Source organism: Orcinus orca, chromosome 15, assembly GCF_937001465.1.
Source record: "Orcinus orca chromosome 15, mOrcOrc1.1, whole genome shotgun sequence".
NCBI lineage: Eukaryota > Metazoa > Chordata > Mammalia > Artiodactyla > Delphinidae > Orcinus > Orcinus orca.
The window spans coordinates 64,750,668-64,770,064 of NC_064573.1; the positions used below are offsets into that span (position 1 = coordinate 64,750,668).

General features: G+C 60.0%; 1 protein-coding gene across 5 annotated transcripts; it reads right to left on the reverse strand.

Moving 5' to 3' along the window:
- Positions 1–4,451: 4,451 nt before the first annotated feature.
- Positions 4,452–19,367, reverse strand: RAB36 (RAB36, member RAS oncogene family). 5 transcript variants are annotated; one of them, XM_049698498.1, is made up of 11 exons: positions 18,511–19,367; positions 17,724–17,806; positions 14,889–14,980; positions 12,348–12,413; positions 11,883–11,984; positions 9,823–9,887; positions 8,273–8,328; positions 7,314–7,391; positions 6,958–7,048; positions 5,540–5,634; positions 4,452–5,292 (listed from the first exon to the last, which is right to left on the reverse strand). In XM_049698498.1, exons 2-11 carry the CDS (start codon positions 17,790–17,792, stop codon positions 5,224–5,226), a joined length of 783 nt encoding a protein of 260 aa, XP_049554455.1. In that variant the 5' UTR covers positions 17,793–17,806; positions 18,511–19,367; the 3' UTR covers positions 4,452–5,223. The 5 variants fall into 5 exon arrangements, with proteins under 5 accessions (XP_049554455.1, XP_049554454.1, XP_049554452.1 ...); XM_049698497.1 differs by having other exon boundaries at positions 5,530–5,634; XM_049698495.1 differs by having other exon boundaries at positions 5,530–5,659.
- Positions 19,368–19,397: the final 30 nt, after the last annotated feature.

The window sequence follows — 19,397 nt, forward strand, 5'->3', positions numbered from 1 at the left end:
TTTGGTTTGGGTTTGCAAGCTCTGCTCTCTTGGTAGAGCAAGTGGCTCGTTGGGCACAAGGACACTGCAAGATAGTGGCTATCTTCCCATGGGACAGCTTGTTCTGGCCCCAAGGACACTCCTCCCATCCTCTGAGCCTTCCCTGAAAGCACTCCCACCCTGGGTCTCTGGTCCTTCCCCGAAGAGCTTTCTTATCATTCCTCCCTCCTGAGGAAGGGAAGAATGAGGAGGAAAGTGGGGTCCATATATATGACACTCTGTAGTCCCCCATTTGGTGTCTGTCCCCAGCTAGATCTAAACTTCCAAGAACAGAGATCTGTCTGTCTTGTTCCCCAGTGAACCCCCAATGCTTACGACATAGTAAGTGCTCAGCCAGTGCTGACCCGGGTGGGACCGCAGAGCCCAGGGAGGAAAGGGTGAGGCGGGCAGAGCCAGGCCACAGCAGAGGTGTGTGGGCCTTGAGGGCGGGCATTCAGGAGGAGGCAGAGGTCAGGGGAAGGCTGGCCAGCGAGCTGGTCCTAAAGATGGGGACAGACAGGCAAAGATGGGGAGAGTTCAGAGTTCTGGGTGTGTCTGAGGAACAGCTGGGTTACGGGGTGAGGCTGGTGTGGGCTGCAGGAGGTCACATCAGGCGTTTCGCGCCCGTGAAAACCATCACTACAATCACCACCACTCCCAATAGATGTTTTTTTTTTCATCTAAAAACTAAAATGGAACAGGAAAGTGGGATTGTTGGTGATGTCCCCTCCTCAACTTCCTTCATTTTCTGGGATATGGTTTTGTGGCTCTATAATTCATTTCACAATCTCTCTCTCTCTCTCCCTCCCTCCCCCTCCCGCACCCCCCCCCCCCACCATCCGGTCCCTTTGCTGGAAGGAGAGGCTGGGACTCAACGGCCCCCTCTGCTGGAAAGAACGCAGAACTTCCGATGCCTCAGAACCCTGGGGATGGAAACAACCCCAACGTCTGTCACGGGAATATCACAGTGGAATATTATATGACCATGAAAGAAAATGTAGTACCAATACATGCTAAACATCGATGAACCTTGAAAACATTTATGCCAAGTGAAAGAAAACAGTCATAAAGGGCCACATATTGTATGACTCCATTTACATGAAATGTCCAGAATAGACAAGTCTATAGAAACAGAAAGTAGGTTGGCGGTCACCTGGGGATCGGGGATGGGAGGAATGGGGAGTGACTGCTAATGGTCTCACACAACAATAAGTGGGGACCATATTTTGCTCCTTCCCTGCCTTGTCTGTACCCTCCTCTCCGCCCGCTTTGGGGGCAGAGGCTAGAGGAGGGCTCCCTCCAAACGGGATGTGGCCACATGACCCCCATCTGTCATCTGCCATCCGTCAGCCCCAGGGAGCTTCGGGCAAGATCAGAAAATGGGGGCAATCGATACAGCTGTTCTCTGGCCCTGCTCGTTGCTCTGTGCTGGATGGTGCCTGGTGGGGTGCCTCTTCCAGGTTACCAACCCCGGCCCAGAGTGGGTAGCCGGGGTCTCTGAGGGACTTCCCTGGCCAAGGGCTCTGAACAAGTGAGCTGTGGGCCTTTCCTCCCAGGCCCCCTTGTCTGTAACTCCACCACATCTGCAGAATCAATTCTGCCGGCCGAGTGCCCAGGCTGCCATTTCCCGCTTCACAGAGAAGAAGGGGCTGGGACAAGATGAGCTGGTTCCTGAAGCCACGGCCAGTGACATGGTGCAGGCTGTGGCTTCCAGTGGCCAGAGGCCCAGAGCAACCTCAGGCCAGGGGTGCCATCCACCTGTTGGGGAACAGGGAGCAGAAGGAAGGGTCTGCAAACAGCAGCCTGGGGACAGGCCGCACTACCCTGCTCCCTCCTGGGGCACAGGCTCAGACAGGTGGCTGGTGGCCCTGAATTCTGGGAGGCATCTGGATGAGGGGGTGGAGCCTGGAAGGAGGCCGTGGGACAGCCACGCTCCCTGTCTGCCCGACATATGGGAGGTGACAGGGGAGGCCACAGCAGATGGCAGAGGAGTCCGGGGTCTGCTGGGAGGGTGTCTCGTCTCAGGGCCTCCTTGGGTGACGTGCGCCCAGGGCCCCCTGCCCCTGTCTCTGGGAGCCCCGAAGGCTCAGAAGATGAGGGCCCTCTCTGAGCTGTTGCTGCTTCTGAAAGCTCCCCCACCCCACACCCCACCTCTCATCCCCACCCTGGGCCTCCTGGTCCCCGAGTCCCCTCTATAGTCCCCAGGCCAGGAACGCCTGTCACCCTGGCCTCTCCCAGGCTCTTATCTGTGTGAGGGTGTGAGTGGAGCAGGTCCCCTGCCGGTCAGCATGCTCCATTACCTACATCTCAGGCGACCTCAGGTGTCCAGCTTAGGCTGCCCAGGTCCCTCAGGAGAGCACAGTCCCTCTGGGAGTGGCTCCCATCCCATCATCAGGCCGAAGTGGGCATTGGGTGGATCCGAGGCCCCCCGTTCCCTCCAGAGGCCACAGCAGGGTCGGGGAAGGGGGAGGCTCCTGCTTGCCAGGAGGCCGAGACCCCCACGGTGCTCTGGGTCACTGCGGAGACTGGTCCCGTGGCTGTGGGGCTGGGGAAGGACCGACTAAAATCACGGGGCTCAGGAAGCAGGCTGTGATGGGGAGCGACTGATTAGCTCATTAGCTCTGCTGTGGACCCTGAGGAGGAGCAGGTGTGGGACCTGGAGTGGGATTCCCGCTGGGATCACACTGCAAGCTGGCGTGGGAGGCGGAGAGAGAGGAGGGACAAGGAATGCGGAGGAGAAGTGCTCAGCTGCATCCTGTCACCTGGGCTCTGTGCTCAGGCTCCTCTCCAGTTAGGTGGGGACAGGAGGTCCTGATACCCAGCCCCCAGGGTTGCTGGGATGAAAGGGACTTCTTCCCCCTCCACTGAGTGCTCAGTAAATGGGGGTTCTGGTTACTCCCCCAAGAGGCTGGATGGCCCCATTCCTGGGTAGCCCCTGCTTTGGGCCAGAATTCCCACCTCCAACGGGCTGGAGGCAGTGGTGGTGCCTGCATGCGACTCCCTCCCCAGGCCTGCACGGCTTTCCCTGGAATCTTCTGTGTCTGCCTCTCACCGAGCTCCTCCCAGGAACAGACCTGACGCTTGAGCCCCTGCAGCCTCACTGGCTGCTGCCTGACTTCAGGAGCCTCTGAGCGAGCAGCGGGCACACCCGCCTCTGGCCACTGAGGAGGGCCAAGCACAGGACTGTGCCCAGGAGGTTCACGAAGAGGCATCTTGGTGAGAGTGACTGTGTCTGCCGGAGACTCAGCGGGATTCCTGTCTCCCTGCTACATCTAGGTGAGCACCTGCCGGGGGCCTTTTGTCTAGGAGATGCTGGGGAGATGAGGTCACAGGGTCGCTGCCCTGGCTCTTAGGGTCCCACAAGGCGGTGTGGGGGGGGACGGGGGAGAAGCCCAAACATGGACACCACACCCGGAAGTAACAAGTGCTGTGGGAGCCGTGGGGGCTCCAGGAAGTCCTCCCAGAGAAGGAGCGCCCGAGCCGCCGGGCACAGAAGAGGCCTGGCACCTGCAAAGACTAGTGACCACGGGTGAAGGCTGGAGCACAGGGGCCTGCAGGGTGGGCTGGGGCAGCCACTGAGGGGCCTTGAGTGACAGGGTGAGAAAAGCGAAGGAGGGGAAGGGCCCCGGGATGGCTCTGAAGCTCTCGCGTGCGGCCCTGGGTCTCCACCCCAGAAATTTAAGTGCGTGTAGAGGATGTCTTTGTGGACTCATGGTATCAGTGGAACCACAGCAAAGTGGTTCTGCCACTTCAGAAGAAACATTGAACAGTTGGGCACACACGGGGCAACAGGAGGAGAGTTTCACAAAGGGCCATTTGGAGGGGTGGGCGCACATGAGACAGTGGTCCTGGCTCGGGGGCTAGTGACAGCAGGGTGCATTACCGCCCCCCAGTCCTGGGGCCTAGAGGGGTGGGGGATGGAGCCGGGAGGGTGCCAGCCCACCTGACCAGGGTCTGCCATCCTGACGCTGTCTGTGGTGTGCCCCAAACCCGGTCGTGGTGCACCCTGAGATAGCCTCTCCCTCAAAACTGGGTCTGGTGGGCCAGCCCACTGAAGGCCCAGCAAGGCCTCTGTGGGGAAACCCGAGTGTGCAAAGCTATAACTATGAGGATGGTCACTTCAGTTAAAAAAAGCTAAAAGCTGGACACAAGCCAACTGTCCCACGGCCGGGCAGGGTGGATGGACTCTGGCCCATCTGCATGAAGGGACACGCAGGCTCGCTCTGGCAGCTCCTCGGAATGCGGCCTGCCCTGTGGGCGTGGGGAGAAGTCACTCTGGTTTAACGGCAAACAAGGCGCCCAGGTCGTGGCCGTGCTGTGTAGGAACAGGAGTCCCACCCGCTGCAGACGAGGCTTACGTCCGGGACCGCAGGGACTGTCACTCTGCATGCAGAGCTCTGTGCTGTCTCGTTTCACAATAAGCACATATGCCATTCCTTTAGGAGTGATTTATATAAAGAAGTATCTCCTATCTATAAAAAAGGAGAGCCTAAAATGTGGTGAAGGGGGAATGAACAAAAGCCGCCTAGTCTCCCGGCGGCTAACCACCTGGCTGCCCGAAATGCTCACCATCTACGAGAAACAGGCGGGAGCCAGACGTGCCACCTGCCTATGGCCACGGAGGGCAGGACTGGGGGGCACACACCCAGGGTTGGGGAGAGTGGGGTGGGCGGGGGCTCAGTAGCCCCTGAGGAGGAGCAACACGAGGGCATGGAGAGGGTTGGGCGCTCTGGGCGGGAGCTGGGGAGGGGAGACCTGGGTGCTCTTGCCCGATCCGGGTTGCAGCAGACAGGGAGCCTTGACTTCAGCAAGTGCCGCTCGTCTGGACCACTGAGATGAGGAGGATTCGGAGGCCGACCCAGGAAAGTGGGGAAGAGGCCTGAGGGGATGCTGACTGTGCCCAGGGCGAGCGCCGTGGGCCTGGGGGCACGTGTCCGTGCCTGTGGTCCTGAGCCTCCCGGGGCCGGGGGGCTGTCGAGTGACTCTGTAAGTGCAACTGGCCTTCCAGATGACAGCCTCAGTGCCCCCACCAGCTGGGCAGCATGGGGCCCTGGGCAGCCACTGGGGGCCTTCCCTGGCTCCCGACCCGCTGAAGAGAAGAGGCGGAGCCCTGGGGCTCAGCACGGTGGGTGTTCCATGTCACCCTCCAGGTCACGGGAGGCACTGCCCACACGCATGCAGGCAGTGGAGGCCTCTGACGCAGGCTCAGCTAACAGCAACCTGGGCTGGAGGGCCTCTTGCTGTCCTGGGTCTCGGGTGGATGTCCCTCCATCCCTGTAATGAGGGGAGAAGTCACCTGGCATTAACCAGGTACCTGCAGCTGATGGGGGTGGGCGTCTGAGCTGGCAGGTGGGCAGGGAGGCTGCAGGCTGGAGGTCAGAGGGATGGGGGAAGGGGCAGCCAGGAGCCAAGAGCAAAGGGTGACGAGCCAAGGGAATGGTTGAGTCTTGGGCCGGAGGGTGGTGGACGCGGATTTCAGGCCGCAAGCCTCTCCCCAGCCCAGCCCATCACCTGCACGTACGGATGATGTCCCCGTCGCCGACCTGCAGCTGGGCACTGCTCCTCCGCTCCAGGTCCTGCAGCACTGAGCGCTCGAAGGCCAGGGCGGCCACACGGCTGAAAAACGCCTTCACGTTCTCCCCTGTGGGCACGGGACAGCCGTGACCCTGGCCATCTCTGCCCCTGCCCATGGATGCACTGGGGGGTGGGGGAGCCAGCGGTGCGGGAGCCAGGACAGCCCCCCCGCTGTGCAGGGGATGAGCTCCCCACCCTGGCCACATGCCCTGGCCGCTCCTGAAAATCTCTGAGCCTTGGTTTCCCGGCATCTACTCTTCCAATCAATTGCTACTGAGCACCCGTGGGCCAGGCACCGAGCAGTGTGGGCCTGCTTTCCTGTAACCTTTGAGCACCTCTCCAGTGGGCAGCCATGAGGATTAGAGCCACTGGCCCCCATGTCCTCCGCCAGGAGGACAAGACCACCCATCTGGGCACAGGGCCGGGCCCAGCCCCCGACACACATGCTGCCCTTGTGCAGTTAACAACCTATACCACTGCACAGGGCAGTTCTTCTTGGCCCATAGGGAGCTCTCAGGGAACATGCTGTTACTCCAATAAGAGGGCGGGTTCTCACAGCCTCAGGGACACCGTCAGGAAGGAGAAGAGGGAACTGGACATGGGGGCTGCCACTTTTTGTGTTGGGCTGGAGGTGGTACTTCCACTCGCACTCCTGCTGCCTCACCAAACCCCTGGGCAGGTGTCCACGGTGGCCCCTCGCCCGGGGTAAGGGCTCCCAGGTGTCATTCCAGAGTCCCCATGGCCTTGGGGCCTCCTGTACCCCCAGCAGTTATTTCATTTCATCCCCTCAACAACCTGTTTTCAAAATCTGTTCCTTGCTTCTCTGCATTTTCTCATTTTTCCTCAGTGAATCATATGGCTTTTATCATTTGAAACACATTTTTCCATTAAAAATAAAACGAGATTGACAGCAACACCCCACTTCCCAGATGAGGATGATGAGGCTCAGAGGCTCTGGGGGCCGGGGTAAGCAGTGCCCGTGGGCGAGGGCAGCTCAGGGGCCGGGGACCCAGTGAGGCTGGGGCAGACTGGGTGGGGTGTGGGGGAGGGCTGGAGGGCCGTGAGGGATGTTTGAGTGCCTTCTATGATGACACCTGGGGAAGGGAGGGACAGCCGGTCACTGGCCCCTCCCACCTGTACCCGGTCAGGAGCAGGAGGATGGTGTGGTTACAGGTGAGGCTGCGTTCCAACCCCAGCCCCACCACTGCCTCCCTGAGACTCTGGTCGTGACCTCACAGGGACGGGATGGATGTGCCCCACAGCGGCCGCGGGGGTCTCACTAGAGAACACAGGTGTGCCACTCCTCCCATCCAGGGCAGGGCCCCCACCCCCGATCACCACGGCGGCAGCCCTGCACCCACTCACCGGTCTTGGCCGACACGGACCAGTACTCGGCCTGCATCTCGTTGGCTAGGCGCACGGCCTCTGCCTCCGCCTGCTCGCACGCGGCCCCTGACTGGGAGAAGCGGCCCTGCTGACCCAGCTCCCCGGGCCTTGGCACCTGCCCACAGGTGAGCCCGGCGGTCCCAGGCGAGTCTGAGCGCCAGCGTCCCTCCCTGATGGGACGAGCCCCGAGCACCGGGAACCGAGTGGCCCTGCTTTCAGACCCCCGCCTGCAAGTTCCCACGTAGGCACATACGAGTCACCCTCTGCTCCGCAAGCCCAGGCTGAAGGGGCCACGTTTCCCGAGGCCGCCCCTGGCCCTGACCCGCTCCGCTCACCAGAAGGTCCTTCTTGGTCCCCACAAGGAACAGGAAGCAGGCGCCTGGTTCATTCTCCCTCAGCGCGTCCTCCAGCCACTGCCTGGAACATGGGGGACAGGCAGAGACGGCACCCACCCCCCAGGGGCTGAGGAAGCTGGGATGGGGTGTAGCCCGGGTCCTCCCAGGGCCGAGGGTTGCAAGGAGGGTAGCTTGACCCGAGCTGGCCTCGGGGGCCTCGGGTGGGTGGGGACGCAGGGGCGCTGTAGGGGGAGCTGAAGGCCCCGTCCCAGCCACGGCTCTACCCTCGCCCAGGGTGAGACCTGCACTGTCACCAACTGAAGTGACCAGCCTGGCCTCCCTCACAGGGCTGGAGATGCGGCTGTGGACACCCCAAACAAAAGCAAGGTGAAGGGGCTCTGGTCTGTCAGCTGATGAACGCTGGCTCTTTTTTTTTTTAATTAAAAAAAGTTTTTGTTTTTTTTTTTGGCCGTGCTGTGCGGCTTTCGGGATCTTAGTTCCCTGACCAGGGATCGAGCCTGCACTACGGCAGTGAAAGCATGGAGTCCTAACTATTAGGCTACCAGGGAATTCCCAACCCCCAGCTCTTGCCCAGATCTCTGCCTGAGACAGCAAGTGCCCAGTTGTGTCCCCAGAGACAGGGCCCAGGCGAGGTGAATATGCCAGGCCCCTCGCCACAAATTAGTCAGGCTTTCAAGATGACAACAGCAGAGCACTGAAGCCAGCGTGCACCATTCTGCGCTGGCCACAGGCCCAGCTGGCCCTGCCTTCTGCTGTAGCTGCAGATCTTGAAGGATAAAAAGGTAGCCAACAGTCATCGGCCTGTGGGTGGCGGGTGCTGACCCGCAAGCTTGGTCACCTGTACCCACTGTCAGGGGCCCAGCTCATGGCCCGTTTGGGGAGCCCTCCAGGCAGTTTTCTGGGCCCAAGGGTCCCACGGGGGCTGCAGAGCCCCAGACTTGCCTGGTGTGCTCCAGGGTCTGCATGTCAGTGAGGTCAAAGGCCGTGATGATCACTGCATGGGGTGGAGGGGGGAGCCAGGAGCCGGTCAGTGACGGGGGAGGCAAACACGGTGTGACAAGGGGGCTCCCGCAGAACTGATAGGGGCGACGGACGCTGGGAGGGAGACACCCATGGCCGCCCTGGGGACCCAGCCCCCCACTCTGATCCACACCCAGCGGCCCAGCCACAGGGGCCTCCAGGGAGGCAAGGTGAGCCCCTGCGTTCAAATCTCCCCTCTGTCTCTTACGGCTGAGGGAGTGCAGGTGAGGCCTTGACGCTGAGAGCCTCAGCCTTCGTCTGTGACATGGTGAGGACCACAGCTACCTCTAGCTCTCAGGGTAGCTCTGAGGACTAAGTTGGAGCAGCTGTTTTAAAGCTCTTGGCCTAGGGCCTGATGTGGGGCAGACTTTCCCCCACTGGCAGCTATGGTCGTGCGGGCGATTAGCAACAACCAGCTTCAGGGGAACAATTTCTGAGGAGCAGGGTGGGCAGGAAATTGGGAGATGCAGCCTCCTCCCCCCAGCTCCTCTCATCACTGCCCTGTCTGGTCCCCTGTGCCCTGGGTGGCCCCATGTGGAGAGCATTCCTGGCCTGCTCTCTTCTGGCCCCAGGGGTGTGATCAGGGCTGGACGTGGGCCTCCCTCTGCACCTCGGCTGAAGGCTGCAGGAGGCCCACCCATGTGCCCCGCCCTGGCAGAGGGGCTGAGAAGTGGAGGAAGCTGATGGTGGTGGTGACCGTGGCCGGGCTGCTGTCTGCAGGGCTGTGCCAGGCGCCACGCCTTATTCCCAGGGGGTGTCATCCCCCTGAGAAGAGAGGCCACAGCAGATGTGGCAGAGCTGTTATTCCAATCCACAGCCGAGGTGCTCATGGTTTCCTGCTTTTGCTTTTTTCAAACCTTAGTGAAAATGTGACTTTTAACACCAGTACTGAGTGGACCTAACTGTACCTCATCATCTGAGTCCGGTTTGGATGCCTCGGACCGCTTGCTCTTACCTCTCACTGAAACCCCTTCTCTCTTCTTCCTGGGCAGAGGAGGGGGCTTATGCTGCTACTGCCTGCTGACTGGGAGGCCTGCCCAGGGCTGGGGCGCCCTCAACAAGGATGTGGTGGGCGAGGAGCCCCGCTGGCCCCCACCTGGGGGCCCACCTCCACTCCTCCCCTCCAGCCAAGCCCTGCCCCCTGCTCCTGAGTTGACTCTGCTCTTCTTTCTGGGGTCTCTGCACAAGTACACCCCACTCTGAGCACCCTTCTGAGCTGAAACTGGGGCTGAGACTTTCAGGTAGCACCCACCACCATGGGTCCCTAAAGCGCGTGGCTGCCGAGGCTGGCCTGGGCCCGGCTGGAAGACAAGGACCGGCCCCGTGTTTCCTCAGTGGCTCTCAGAGGACAGATTTGGTGCCTGCACGGAATACCTGGGCATCTTGCTGTGCGCCCAGCACGGAATTCACGGGGAGCCCCTGCTGCACATGGTTGAGGCCCCACTGTTGCCGTCACCCGGCTACTCACCCTGGGCACCCCGGTAGTAGGCAGACGCGATGCACTTGAACTTCTCCTGTCCTGCTGTGTCCCAGCTGTGCCGTGACCGAGAGGGAGGGGGAGAGAGAGAGGGAGAGAGAGAGAAAAGGGGAAACGGAGAGGTGGCAGGTTAAGCCATTGATCACAGTGTCCACAGCCAGCAGGCTCGTGGGGCCCTGGGCCGGAGACCCACGTGCCCGCACCAGCTGCATGGGTGCCACAAAGTGGCTGCTGCCAGCCAGCCAGCCCCACCCCCAGCTCCTTATGATTCCTTCCTTGGGCGCCCATGGGGAACCCCCTCTCTGGATGCACTGTGCTCATCGGGGAGGGGCGCGGCCTTAGCATTTCCACTGCCCAGATGAATGGAGCTGTAGCTCAGTCCCTTCCAACTGTGCCATAAAAAAGAGAATGTGCTCCCTGATGTGGCTGCTCTCAAGATGTGAAAGTCCACCTGTAGAGGCGACCCTGGGAATGGGACTGGGGCTCTGCCACTTGCTCATGTGTGACTGGGGTGTGGCTCCACCTTCCCCATGGCAGTGGAGGGGACGCTCAGCTCTCTGGGTGGGGTGCGTTGTCTGACAAGGACATAGTTTGCTTCTCTGATCAGTTAGCTCTGGCTCTCTGGAGGAGCTGAGCCCTGGCTCCATGGGAAAAAAATGCAACAATTGATTAATGATGTCTGCCATGGGCACAGTAAAGATAGAGGAAGTTACCTGCTGAGATCTACTTGCCCTGGTTTAGAACAAGGCTGTAGGTCAAAATGCAGGACTGAGTCTGAAAATCCACCCTTTTTAAAAATCAACACATCAAAATTTAAGTTTTCTCAGTAAACTAACGAGTAGACAAGCCATGAACAAGACACCAATAATCTGAAATTTTTCCAAGCGATCCAGCATGATGCAGAACTGTTTGGCTCTTTCATTAATTCATTCACATTTCCACTTCTGAAGAATACTCTGGGTGGGAGCTGGGCGGGTGGCCTGGCAGTGGGGCCAGTTGATTGGCTGGCAATGGCCTGCATGTAGGACAAGGAGAGGCGGAGCCCGGAGAGCCCCCTGCTTCCTCCTGGGCCCTCTAATTAGACACAGCTGCCCTCGGCAGCTCCAGCTAGGCTGCCCCCAGCAGCTCGTGCTGCTTCACTCTCCTGCCTCCTCATCCCCTCGGTCCTGCAGGCCTGTGTCTTCACAGCCTCTTCTGCTCAGGTCTGACCCTGTACACCCCCTTGGGCGAGGTTTGGTGGTACCATCTGCTCCAGGACTGCACTGGGACTGGTCTCAGAGGAGCGGGCACTGTCTCGACACATTAGGAGCTGAATGAAGTCCACAAGGGGGTGAGCTCCACTGTGATCACCGCAATCCCAGGCCCAGCCCCGGGGCATGGAGGCCCGAGGAGTGAATCCAGGGAGCAGGGGTGAGCACCAGGGAGAGCGCAGGAGGAGGGGACCAGACAGAGGCCCAGGGAATGCCAGCAGGGTCGGCCATGCAGGAGAGGGCCAGGCTGGAGACCAGCAGTTGCCGGAGGAGAGGGGCTCTGGTGGGAAAGCATGAGGCTGGGGGGAGACCCTGGGCTATTCTGAGGGAAACTAGAGGAGAGGGGCCGAAGCCAGGGATGTGTGTGTGTGTGTGTGTGTCCCTGAGAGGCCAAGGCGTGAGGTCTGGCAGGGAGGAGACAGACACACAGACAGAGGGAGAGAGACGGGGCAGCATCAGGCCCCAGTAAGGTCTGTGGACCGTGTGGCCTCTGCTAGAGCCCAGAACGCAGGGAGCGGTTTTGGCCCCGTTTTCCAAGTGGGAACAGAGGCTGGAGGGCTGGAGTGACTTGCCGGAGGCCGCGCTGCTGGCCTGGCAAATGGGATCACAGAGGGCCCACGGGGAGCACCAGGGGAGGCTGGGGGCGGGGGCGGGCACATCAGGCTGCAGGGAGCCCAGCTTCACAAAACCGCCCGGGGCTTCCTGCCCGCTCGCCGAGGCCTTCCCCGGGGTCTCCCCCGGCGTCTCCGCGAAGCCCTCCACAACCATATGGTGGGGAACAAGCGAGGCGCGGTGACTTACATCTGGAGGCTGAAGGCGATCCCGGCGACCTCAAAGCGCTCCGTCTCAAAGTCCACCCCGATGGTGGCCTTGTAGTCGCGGTCGAAAACATTCTTGCAGAACCTGTGGGGGCCGAGGAAGCCATCAGAGCCCGCCCTCAGGGAAGACCAGGCAGTGACGGCCATGGAGACAGGCCGCAGAGACAGGCCACGGGCGACGGAGCTGCCAGCGGGAACTCCGTGTGGAGAGAGGCTGCGGCAGCAGGAGACCAACAAGTGGGTCAAGGCAGTGAAAAGTACCGCGTCTGCCGGCAGGGAGGGCAGGGAGGGGAGCCCGTGGCCCCGGGGATGGTGTGACCAATGCCAGGCTCCCAGGACGCTGCACTCCCCGCGGACCCACCATCTCCCAGATTTCTTGCACCCCCTCCCAGCAGCCACATGGTCTCCACTGCGACATGTGATGGAGCCTCCCGGGCCGGTGGCGCACCTGTGGATGAGGCTGGTCTTGCCCACGTAGAGGTCGCCGACCACAACCACCTTGGAGAGTTTGAGCCTGTGAGGAGTACGGCGCGGTGCTCTCAGGCGCGATCACGGGAGCATCTTCGCGCACACGGGCCCCTCCTTCCCTGCATTCCCCACTCTGATGCGGACAGGTCACCTGTGACACACTCTGGGATGTCCGTCCCCCTCACTGGCCCTCAGAGGGGAGGGCAGGAGGACCTGCATTTGTTCTGGGGACTCTGTACCCCTGATCCCACTGGGTCCATGTCCCTCCGTGAGAATCACAAATGGGCACCATGGGAGGCTGAGTCTTGGGCTGAGGGAGCAGCGGGAAGAGCCCCAGGTGGGGCTGTGTCCAAGTTGGGTCATCTGCTCCAGAACTAGCTGCTGCCTGGGAGCAGAGTAGACACGACCCCTCCCTCGAAGACGTGGCCAGGTGAGCTGCACCAAGTCACCAGGTGACACAGAGGTGCCCTGTTGCTGTCTGCAGGTGGAGGAGACTGGTGGTTTGGGCGTGACCCACAGTCCCAGGAATGCTGCTGTGCGAGTGCAGGACACACACAGAGGGAGGGGTAGCTGCTCTAGGTGAGCAGGGTTCCCCCTCCCCAGGGAGCCTGAGAACCTTAGAGCCATGGCCCAGGTGTGCAGACCTGAGTCCACAACATGCCCCCAGCCTGCCTGGCCCTGGAACGCCCTCCAGGGTGATGGTGGTGTCCTGGCAGGCACACAGCCCCAGGCCCTGTACCCCTGCCTGCGTCCCTTACCTCGGCGCTGCATCTGCACTGCTAGTTCTATGTGTGTGTGTGTGTGTGTGTGTGCGTGTGCACGCGCGTCTGCACTGCTAGTTCTATGTGTGTATGTGTGTGAGTGTGTGTGTGCGCGGGCGCGCGTCTGCACTGCTAGTTCTATATGTGTGTGTGTGTGTGCGCGCGCTCGCGTCTGCACTGCTAGTTCTATGTGTGTGTGCGTGTGTGCGTGTGTGCGCGCGCGTCTGCTAGTTCTGTGTGTGTGCGCGCGTCTGCACTGCTAGTTCTATGTGTGTGTGTGTGTGCACTGCATCTGCACTGCTAGTTCTATGTGTGTGTGTGTGTGCGCGCGTGTCTGCACTGCTAGTTCTATATGTGTGTGTGTGCTTGTGTGTGTGTGCGCGCGCGCGTCTGCACTGCTAGTTCTATGTGTGTGTGTGTGTGTGCGCACGCGCATCTGCACTGCTAGTTCTATATGTGTGTGTGTGCGTGTGTGTGTGTGCACGCGCGTCTGCACTGCTAGTTCTATGTGTGTGTGCGCGCGCGTCTGCACTGCTAGTTCTATATGTGTGTGTGTGCGCGCGCGCGTCTGCACTGCTAGTTCTATATGTGTGTGTGTGTGCGCGCGCTGCATCTGCACTGCTAGTTCTATGTGTGTGTGTGTGTGTGCGCACGCGTGCGTCTGCACTGCTAGTTCTATGTGCGTGTGTGTGCGCACGCGCGTCTGCACTGCTAGTTCTATATGTGTGTGTGCGCGCTGCATCTGCACTGCTAGTTCTATGTGTGTGTGTGTGTGTGCGCACGCGTGCGTCTGCACTGCTAGTTCTATGTGCGTGTGTGTGCGCACGCGTGTGCGCGCGCGCGCATGTGTGTGCGCGCGCGTCTGGTGTTTTGTTTTGTTTTTGGCTGCACCATGAGGCTTGCGGGATCTTAGTTCCCTGACCAGGGATTGAACCCAGGCCCCGGCAGTGAAAGCACCGAGTCCTAACCACTGGATTGCCAGGGAATTCCCTGCGCTGCTAGTTCTGGAGCAGGTGGCCCTGACTCTGCTTCTCAGGAGGGGTAAAGGTGCTGCCGCAGGGCCACTGGGTTCCCCTGTGCCCCAGTTTCCTGGCCTTCCAGCACTGAGTGTGGGGAAGGGTTGGGAGCTCCTTGGTGGGAAGCCCCTGGTGTGGAACCAGCACTCCCCCAGCAGCCGCCGCCATGCTCAGCCCGTGACCATGGCCACCTCGGCCATCCTGGCCTCATTGTCCCCATGTGACTTGTGAGCTCAGCCTTCTCCCTGAACAGACCATGAGCCCCTCAGGATGCATGGCGGAAGCAGGACCCCGCACCTGTTTGTTAAGAAGATGTGACCATGGCAGGACACCTGTGCCGCAGTGCCAGGCGCCCTGAGGCAGTGACAGGGCGCACACGTGCCTCTCCTTCCTGCGTGTGGCCTGGCGAGGAACCCAGCATGGAGTTCAGGAGCATGGTGCAGGGGGCACCCGCTCCGTCTGGGCGAGGGGGCAGGTGTGGTGGGGACTCAGGGGAGACCCCAGGGACCCAACACTAAGTCTGAGGCCTGAAGGGCAGGAAATGCTTCTGGAGGGAACAGCTGTGCTCAGACCTCGCTGCTGGCCTCACCGAGGGGGGAGCTGTTCCTACAGCAGGTGCGGCAGGTAAAGCCAGATAAATGGCGGATGCTCCTCAGACCTGTATGGGGTGGCGGCGCCCGCATCCACACACTCACAACGTGCGCTCGACCCTCCCCACCCTCCCCTGGCCAAGCCAGCACTCACCCGACGGTCCCCGTATTTCTGTGTTGGCAGGCAGCGCTGACCTGCCCGTGAAAGTGCTCCCGGAGCTGCAGGCAGGCGGCGGGCGTGTACCACTGGAAACAAGACAGACAGACAGGTGGGCACATCACCCTGCAAAGCTCGCCAAGCAGGCAGCAGGCTCCTTCCTGAGCCTCGGTCACATCCGTCCTCTACCTTGTCAGCGACTCCCAAGGCTCCAGGGTCTTGTGAGCCCCGAGGAGGAGAAGTGGGACCAGGACACACCAGGGAGCCCAGGCTGGGATCCAGAGAGCTGTCCCGCTGGGGGCAGCTGTGCCCTTGCTGCGGGCGTATCAACCCTCTGTCCCCTCTGGGCCTCTTCCAATGAGAGGAGGGGTGGGCTGTAAGGGCCCTTTTAGTGCCAAGATCCTCCTACCCCTTCTATGGATCTCTGATGCCATTTTTGTTTTAAAAATATGCATATCTGTGCGTGGAAAATGTCCTGGAAGGCACTTTCATCTTCCATATTGTTCAGAAGCCAGAACTGGGTAGTGGTCTCAGAGCAGGGCCCCTGTGTCCACCCTCAGCTGCTGTGTGACCCTGGGTAGTTGCCTCATGTCTCCGAACTTCAATTTCTGCATCTGGAAAATCTCAGGGACTTGGGGGCATAAAACGAGGTTACATTTGTGAAGCCACCAGCGCAGAGCTGGTCTGGCACATACATACTAAGTGATCAGCAAAGACGCCATGACACATCGAATGCAGGTTTGTTCTATAATTAGAAAAAATGATGTTAAACAAATGAAAGGTGACCATTACGTTTTGCAGTCAGATTGGCCAAGGCTAAGTGTGGGGCATGGCCAGGATGTGGGAGGAGGCCGAGCTGGAGATGGCTGCTGTGCTCTGCTGTGGTCCCTGGGCCACCCCGCTGTCCTTCAGGGCCCCTGCGGCTCTGCCCTGGTCCACCTGCCCTCTCGGCTCTGTGTGACCGAGGCAGCAGGGACGGTGAAGGAGCTCGGCCAAGGGTGAGGGCGGGACCTCACAGCGCCCATGTCCTCATCTGTAAGGTGGGGACACCCCTCACGGCACCTCTTGGTCTGCTCACTGGAGGAGCAAGTGGGCAGTGCAGACGAGTGCTCAGCCCAGGGCCCCCGGCCATGCGAAGGTGTGTGGCCACCTCTCGGGAAAGCTGGCTGCTTTTCCGTCCACTTCCATGTCAGTGTCAAGCTGGGGGCCGGCCAAGACACGGCAGTCAGTAGAGGGGTCCCAGGACTTGGGACAGGTTGGAGAAGTGTGCTAGGGAAGGCTGGCAGGAAGCGCACAGAGGAAAACCGAGGCACATGGGGTGAAGGAAGGACTGGCCCCATCTGACCACGAATTGCTTGGGTCTGAAGTGCTGTGGCCCTGGAGTGTGGGATGAACTTGGCCACAGGCAGTTGGCAGAGAATCTTACCTTCTGTGGAAGCAGGGATGCCCTAGCCTGCCTCCCAAGGTGGGGAAACGTCAGAGCTCTGGAGTCGGCCACGGTTGGGTCAAGTCTGGGCTCCCCCACGCCCAGCTGTGTGACCTCAGGCAGTCCTCCCTACCTCTCTGAGCCTCATCCCACTTTGTAATTGGGGTCCTTCATCCCATGAGACCTGGACTGTTTTGTGCCGATCACGCTTCCCTTCCTTTGGCTTTTTAACCCCAGTCCCCGTCATCCCTAGTCACCACTGTCAAGTTCAGTAGAGAAGCAGCTGCCTGGGCCTCTGATGAGATGGAAAGTCCTGGGGGCACTGTCCACGGGTCTAAAGCACCGAGGCTTTATCTGTGCATGTTGGAGACAGAACTCGGGGTTGGGGGGAAGGCAGGAGAGGGGGAGGAGGAATGACTGCGGACCCCAAATACCCAGAGCCTACCCTCCTTCCCCCACCGGCCTGGGCACAGATTCCAAGACTCAAAAGAGAGGATTTCTCCCCACAGCACCAACCATTGATGGCAGGATCTTAAGCATCCTTCCAGATACCCTGCACATAGAAGCAAACACATGCATTTCTGCTCCTTTTCTCACACATGGTGCTCAACAACTTACTTTGGCTCTCATTGTGCATCAGCCCCTGAGAGGCGCTCATGCCTCCCCGAGTCTGTGTCAAGAAGCAGCATTTTGCTGTCTACGTGGCCCCCTCTCGAGGACATTATGTTGTGTCTGACCTTCTACTTTACAAATTGCTGCAGTGCCTGGCCCTGAGCATCTGCAGTGCTGGGAGACATTATCCCGCTGCTCCCTTGGGAGGCTGTGCAGATTTGCATCCCCTGCTGTGATTAATAATGGATTTTAATATAGATGGAAGAGAGCTGTGAGTTTCCAGCAAGGACAGAAGGCAGAATGGTAAGGGGTGAGAACTTTGGATTTGGTGTCAGGAAACTGGAGTGCTGTTTGATAATGTCATAATTAAAATGAGAAAAACAGTGACCACACTTGGGCAAGGGAGCTCCCTTTTACCATGAGCCAGACACCCAATATGAGAGGAATTATCCTTCTGTACCAGTGGCTCTGAGAGGTTGAGTAACTTGCCCGCGGTCACACAGCTTAATGACATGCAGGACTCACACCCAGGACAGTCTGACTGCAAAGTCTGTGCCCTTCATCCATGCCACACTGCCTCCTGGTGTCACCTTTCACTTGCTGGCCCACCTTGGGCAAGTCAACGCCAAGCTTCTCAAGAAGTCTGCTGAGTCCCTGGGGTCTGTCAGTGAGGCACTGACCTCCCCGATTCACCTGCTTTGTTTCCCGTGGTGAGTGAGGTGGGGAAAGCTGGGTGACGGCATGGTGTCCGGAGAGCAGTGCACATATCAAGGGCTGGCCTAACGCCTCCCTACCTTAGGGAAGCTGGTGATGACGCGGTCCCGGCTCACCGTGGGCCCCAAAGGCATCACAGAGGACCTCATTCTTCCTGGGAGTCCTGTGGCCCCAAAAGGGGGAAGACAGTTAGGGAACTGTGCAAATCCCTGGGGACTCCCCCAAAGTTGATACCTAACGTTGCAGTAGCTTTGAAAACAGGTCCAAGCCTCCTTCTCTGTCAGGAATGTCAGGATGCCAGGGGTCATCTCTCCAATCTGCAGGCAGTGTGTGTTGGGGCACGGGGGCGGGTACTAGGCCTGCCACCAGGCCTTGGAGTCGAGGAGACCTGAGTCTCCTGACTGATGTCCACCAGGAGTGGCGCCTCCCTGAGCTCAGCTCTGCGCTGAGTGAAGGAGCACAGTCGCCAGGCTGTGCACACAGCCCGGGCAGAGGAAGTAGAGTGGGGAGGGGTCCCCCGCTCCTGCCCCTTAAGGGATGAAGGCTCTGGGTATGCAGGGCCCTCAGAGTTCAGCCCACAGGCCTTTCCCAGAACCACCGCAGCCGGCACCGGGCCCCTCAGCCTATTCCACAGCCCCGGCTCCTTCTCCCTCCCGCCCCCTCCGCACTGGGTGGCCTTGACCGAGAGAGAGGCCTGTGGTCCTCCGCATCGGACCATCTCTCCCCAGACCAGCACTGGGGGCCCGGGGTGTGCGGTCAGAAAACGAGGAGGCCCGGGGCCCAGGCCGCTTTCAGGTTATGCAGTGGGAGGTGGGCGGGGGATCACGCGGGCGGGAGAGGGTGTGTCCGAAGGGGCGGCTGACTCACCTGCGGCGGCTGCAGAGGCTCCTGACGCTGCCTAGTCCGGAGGGTCCAGTGGCCGCGATCACCATGGCAACGAGCACCACACGGGACAGGCGGGCGTCTGACGAATCCGGGACGTCGGGGATGGGGCTCACAGCCAAAAGTGTTCCGTCAGCGTCTCGCGCCGCGATCACCATAGCAACCAGAGCCTCGCGGGAGACTCCGGGACGCGGCCCGAGCGCCGGTGATCACCATGGCAACAAGGGCGGGGCCTGGTGGGCGGGCCAGGTCGGCCATGGGTGGGGCCTGGGCTCCAGGGGCGGGCCTGGGCGGGGCTGACTGTGGAGAGACTTGCCCACCTGGCCTCCCTGATGTCACCATGGCTGGGGAGGGTTGGTGGTTCAAACGTGGAGGGAATTATGTGCAGTGTTTAAGTACTTATTTTCATAATATAGCAAATGTGATCTTTTTCTTGTTATGTAAATATTTCGTGTTTTTCTTGTTATCTGGTAGGGAGGGATCTCCAAGATCCCTTGACTTCTTTCCATCACATCCAGTGTCTGATCTGTCAGTAAATCCTGTAGGTTCTACCCTGAAAATTTGTCCAGTATCTTCTCTCTCCCTCCTACTTCCTCTGATCTCACCATGGTCCCAACCATCATCATCTCTCCCCTTAACTGGTCTCCCTGCTTCCACCTTTGCTTCTATCCTATTCCCAGTTCAGCAGCCCCCAGGGATCCCTTGTTAAAACACAGATCAGATCATGTCAGTCCTCAGCTCCAAACCCTCCAATGCCTCCTCATCACTCTTAGATGAATAAAATCTTTACAATAGCCCAAGAGGCCCCATGTGATTTGCCCCATTTATTCTCTTAGCTCATCTCCTACTGCTTCCCCCTCCCCCCCCATCCC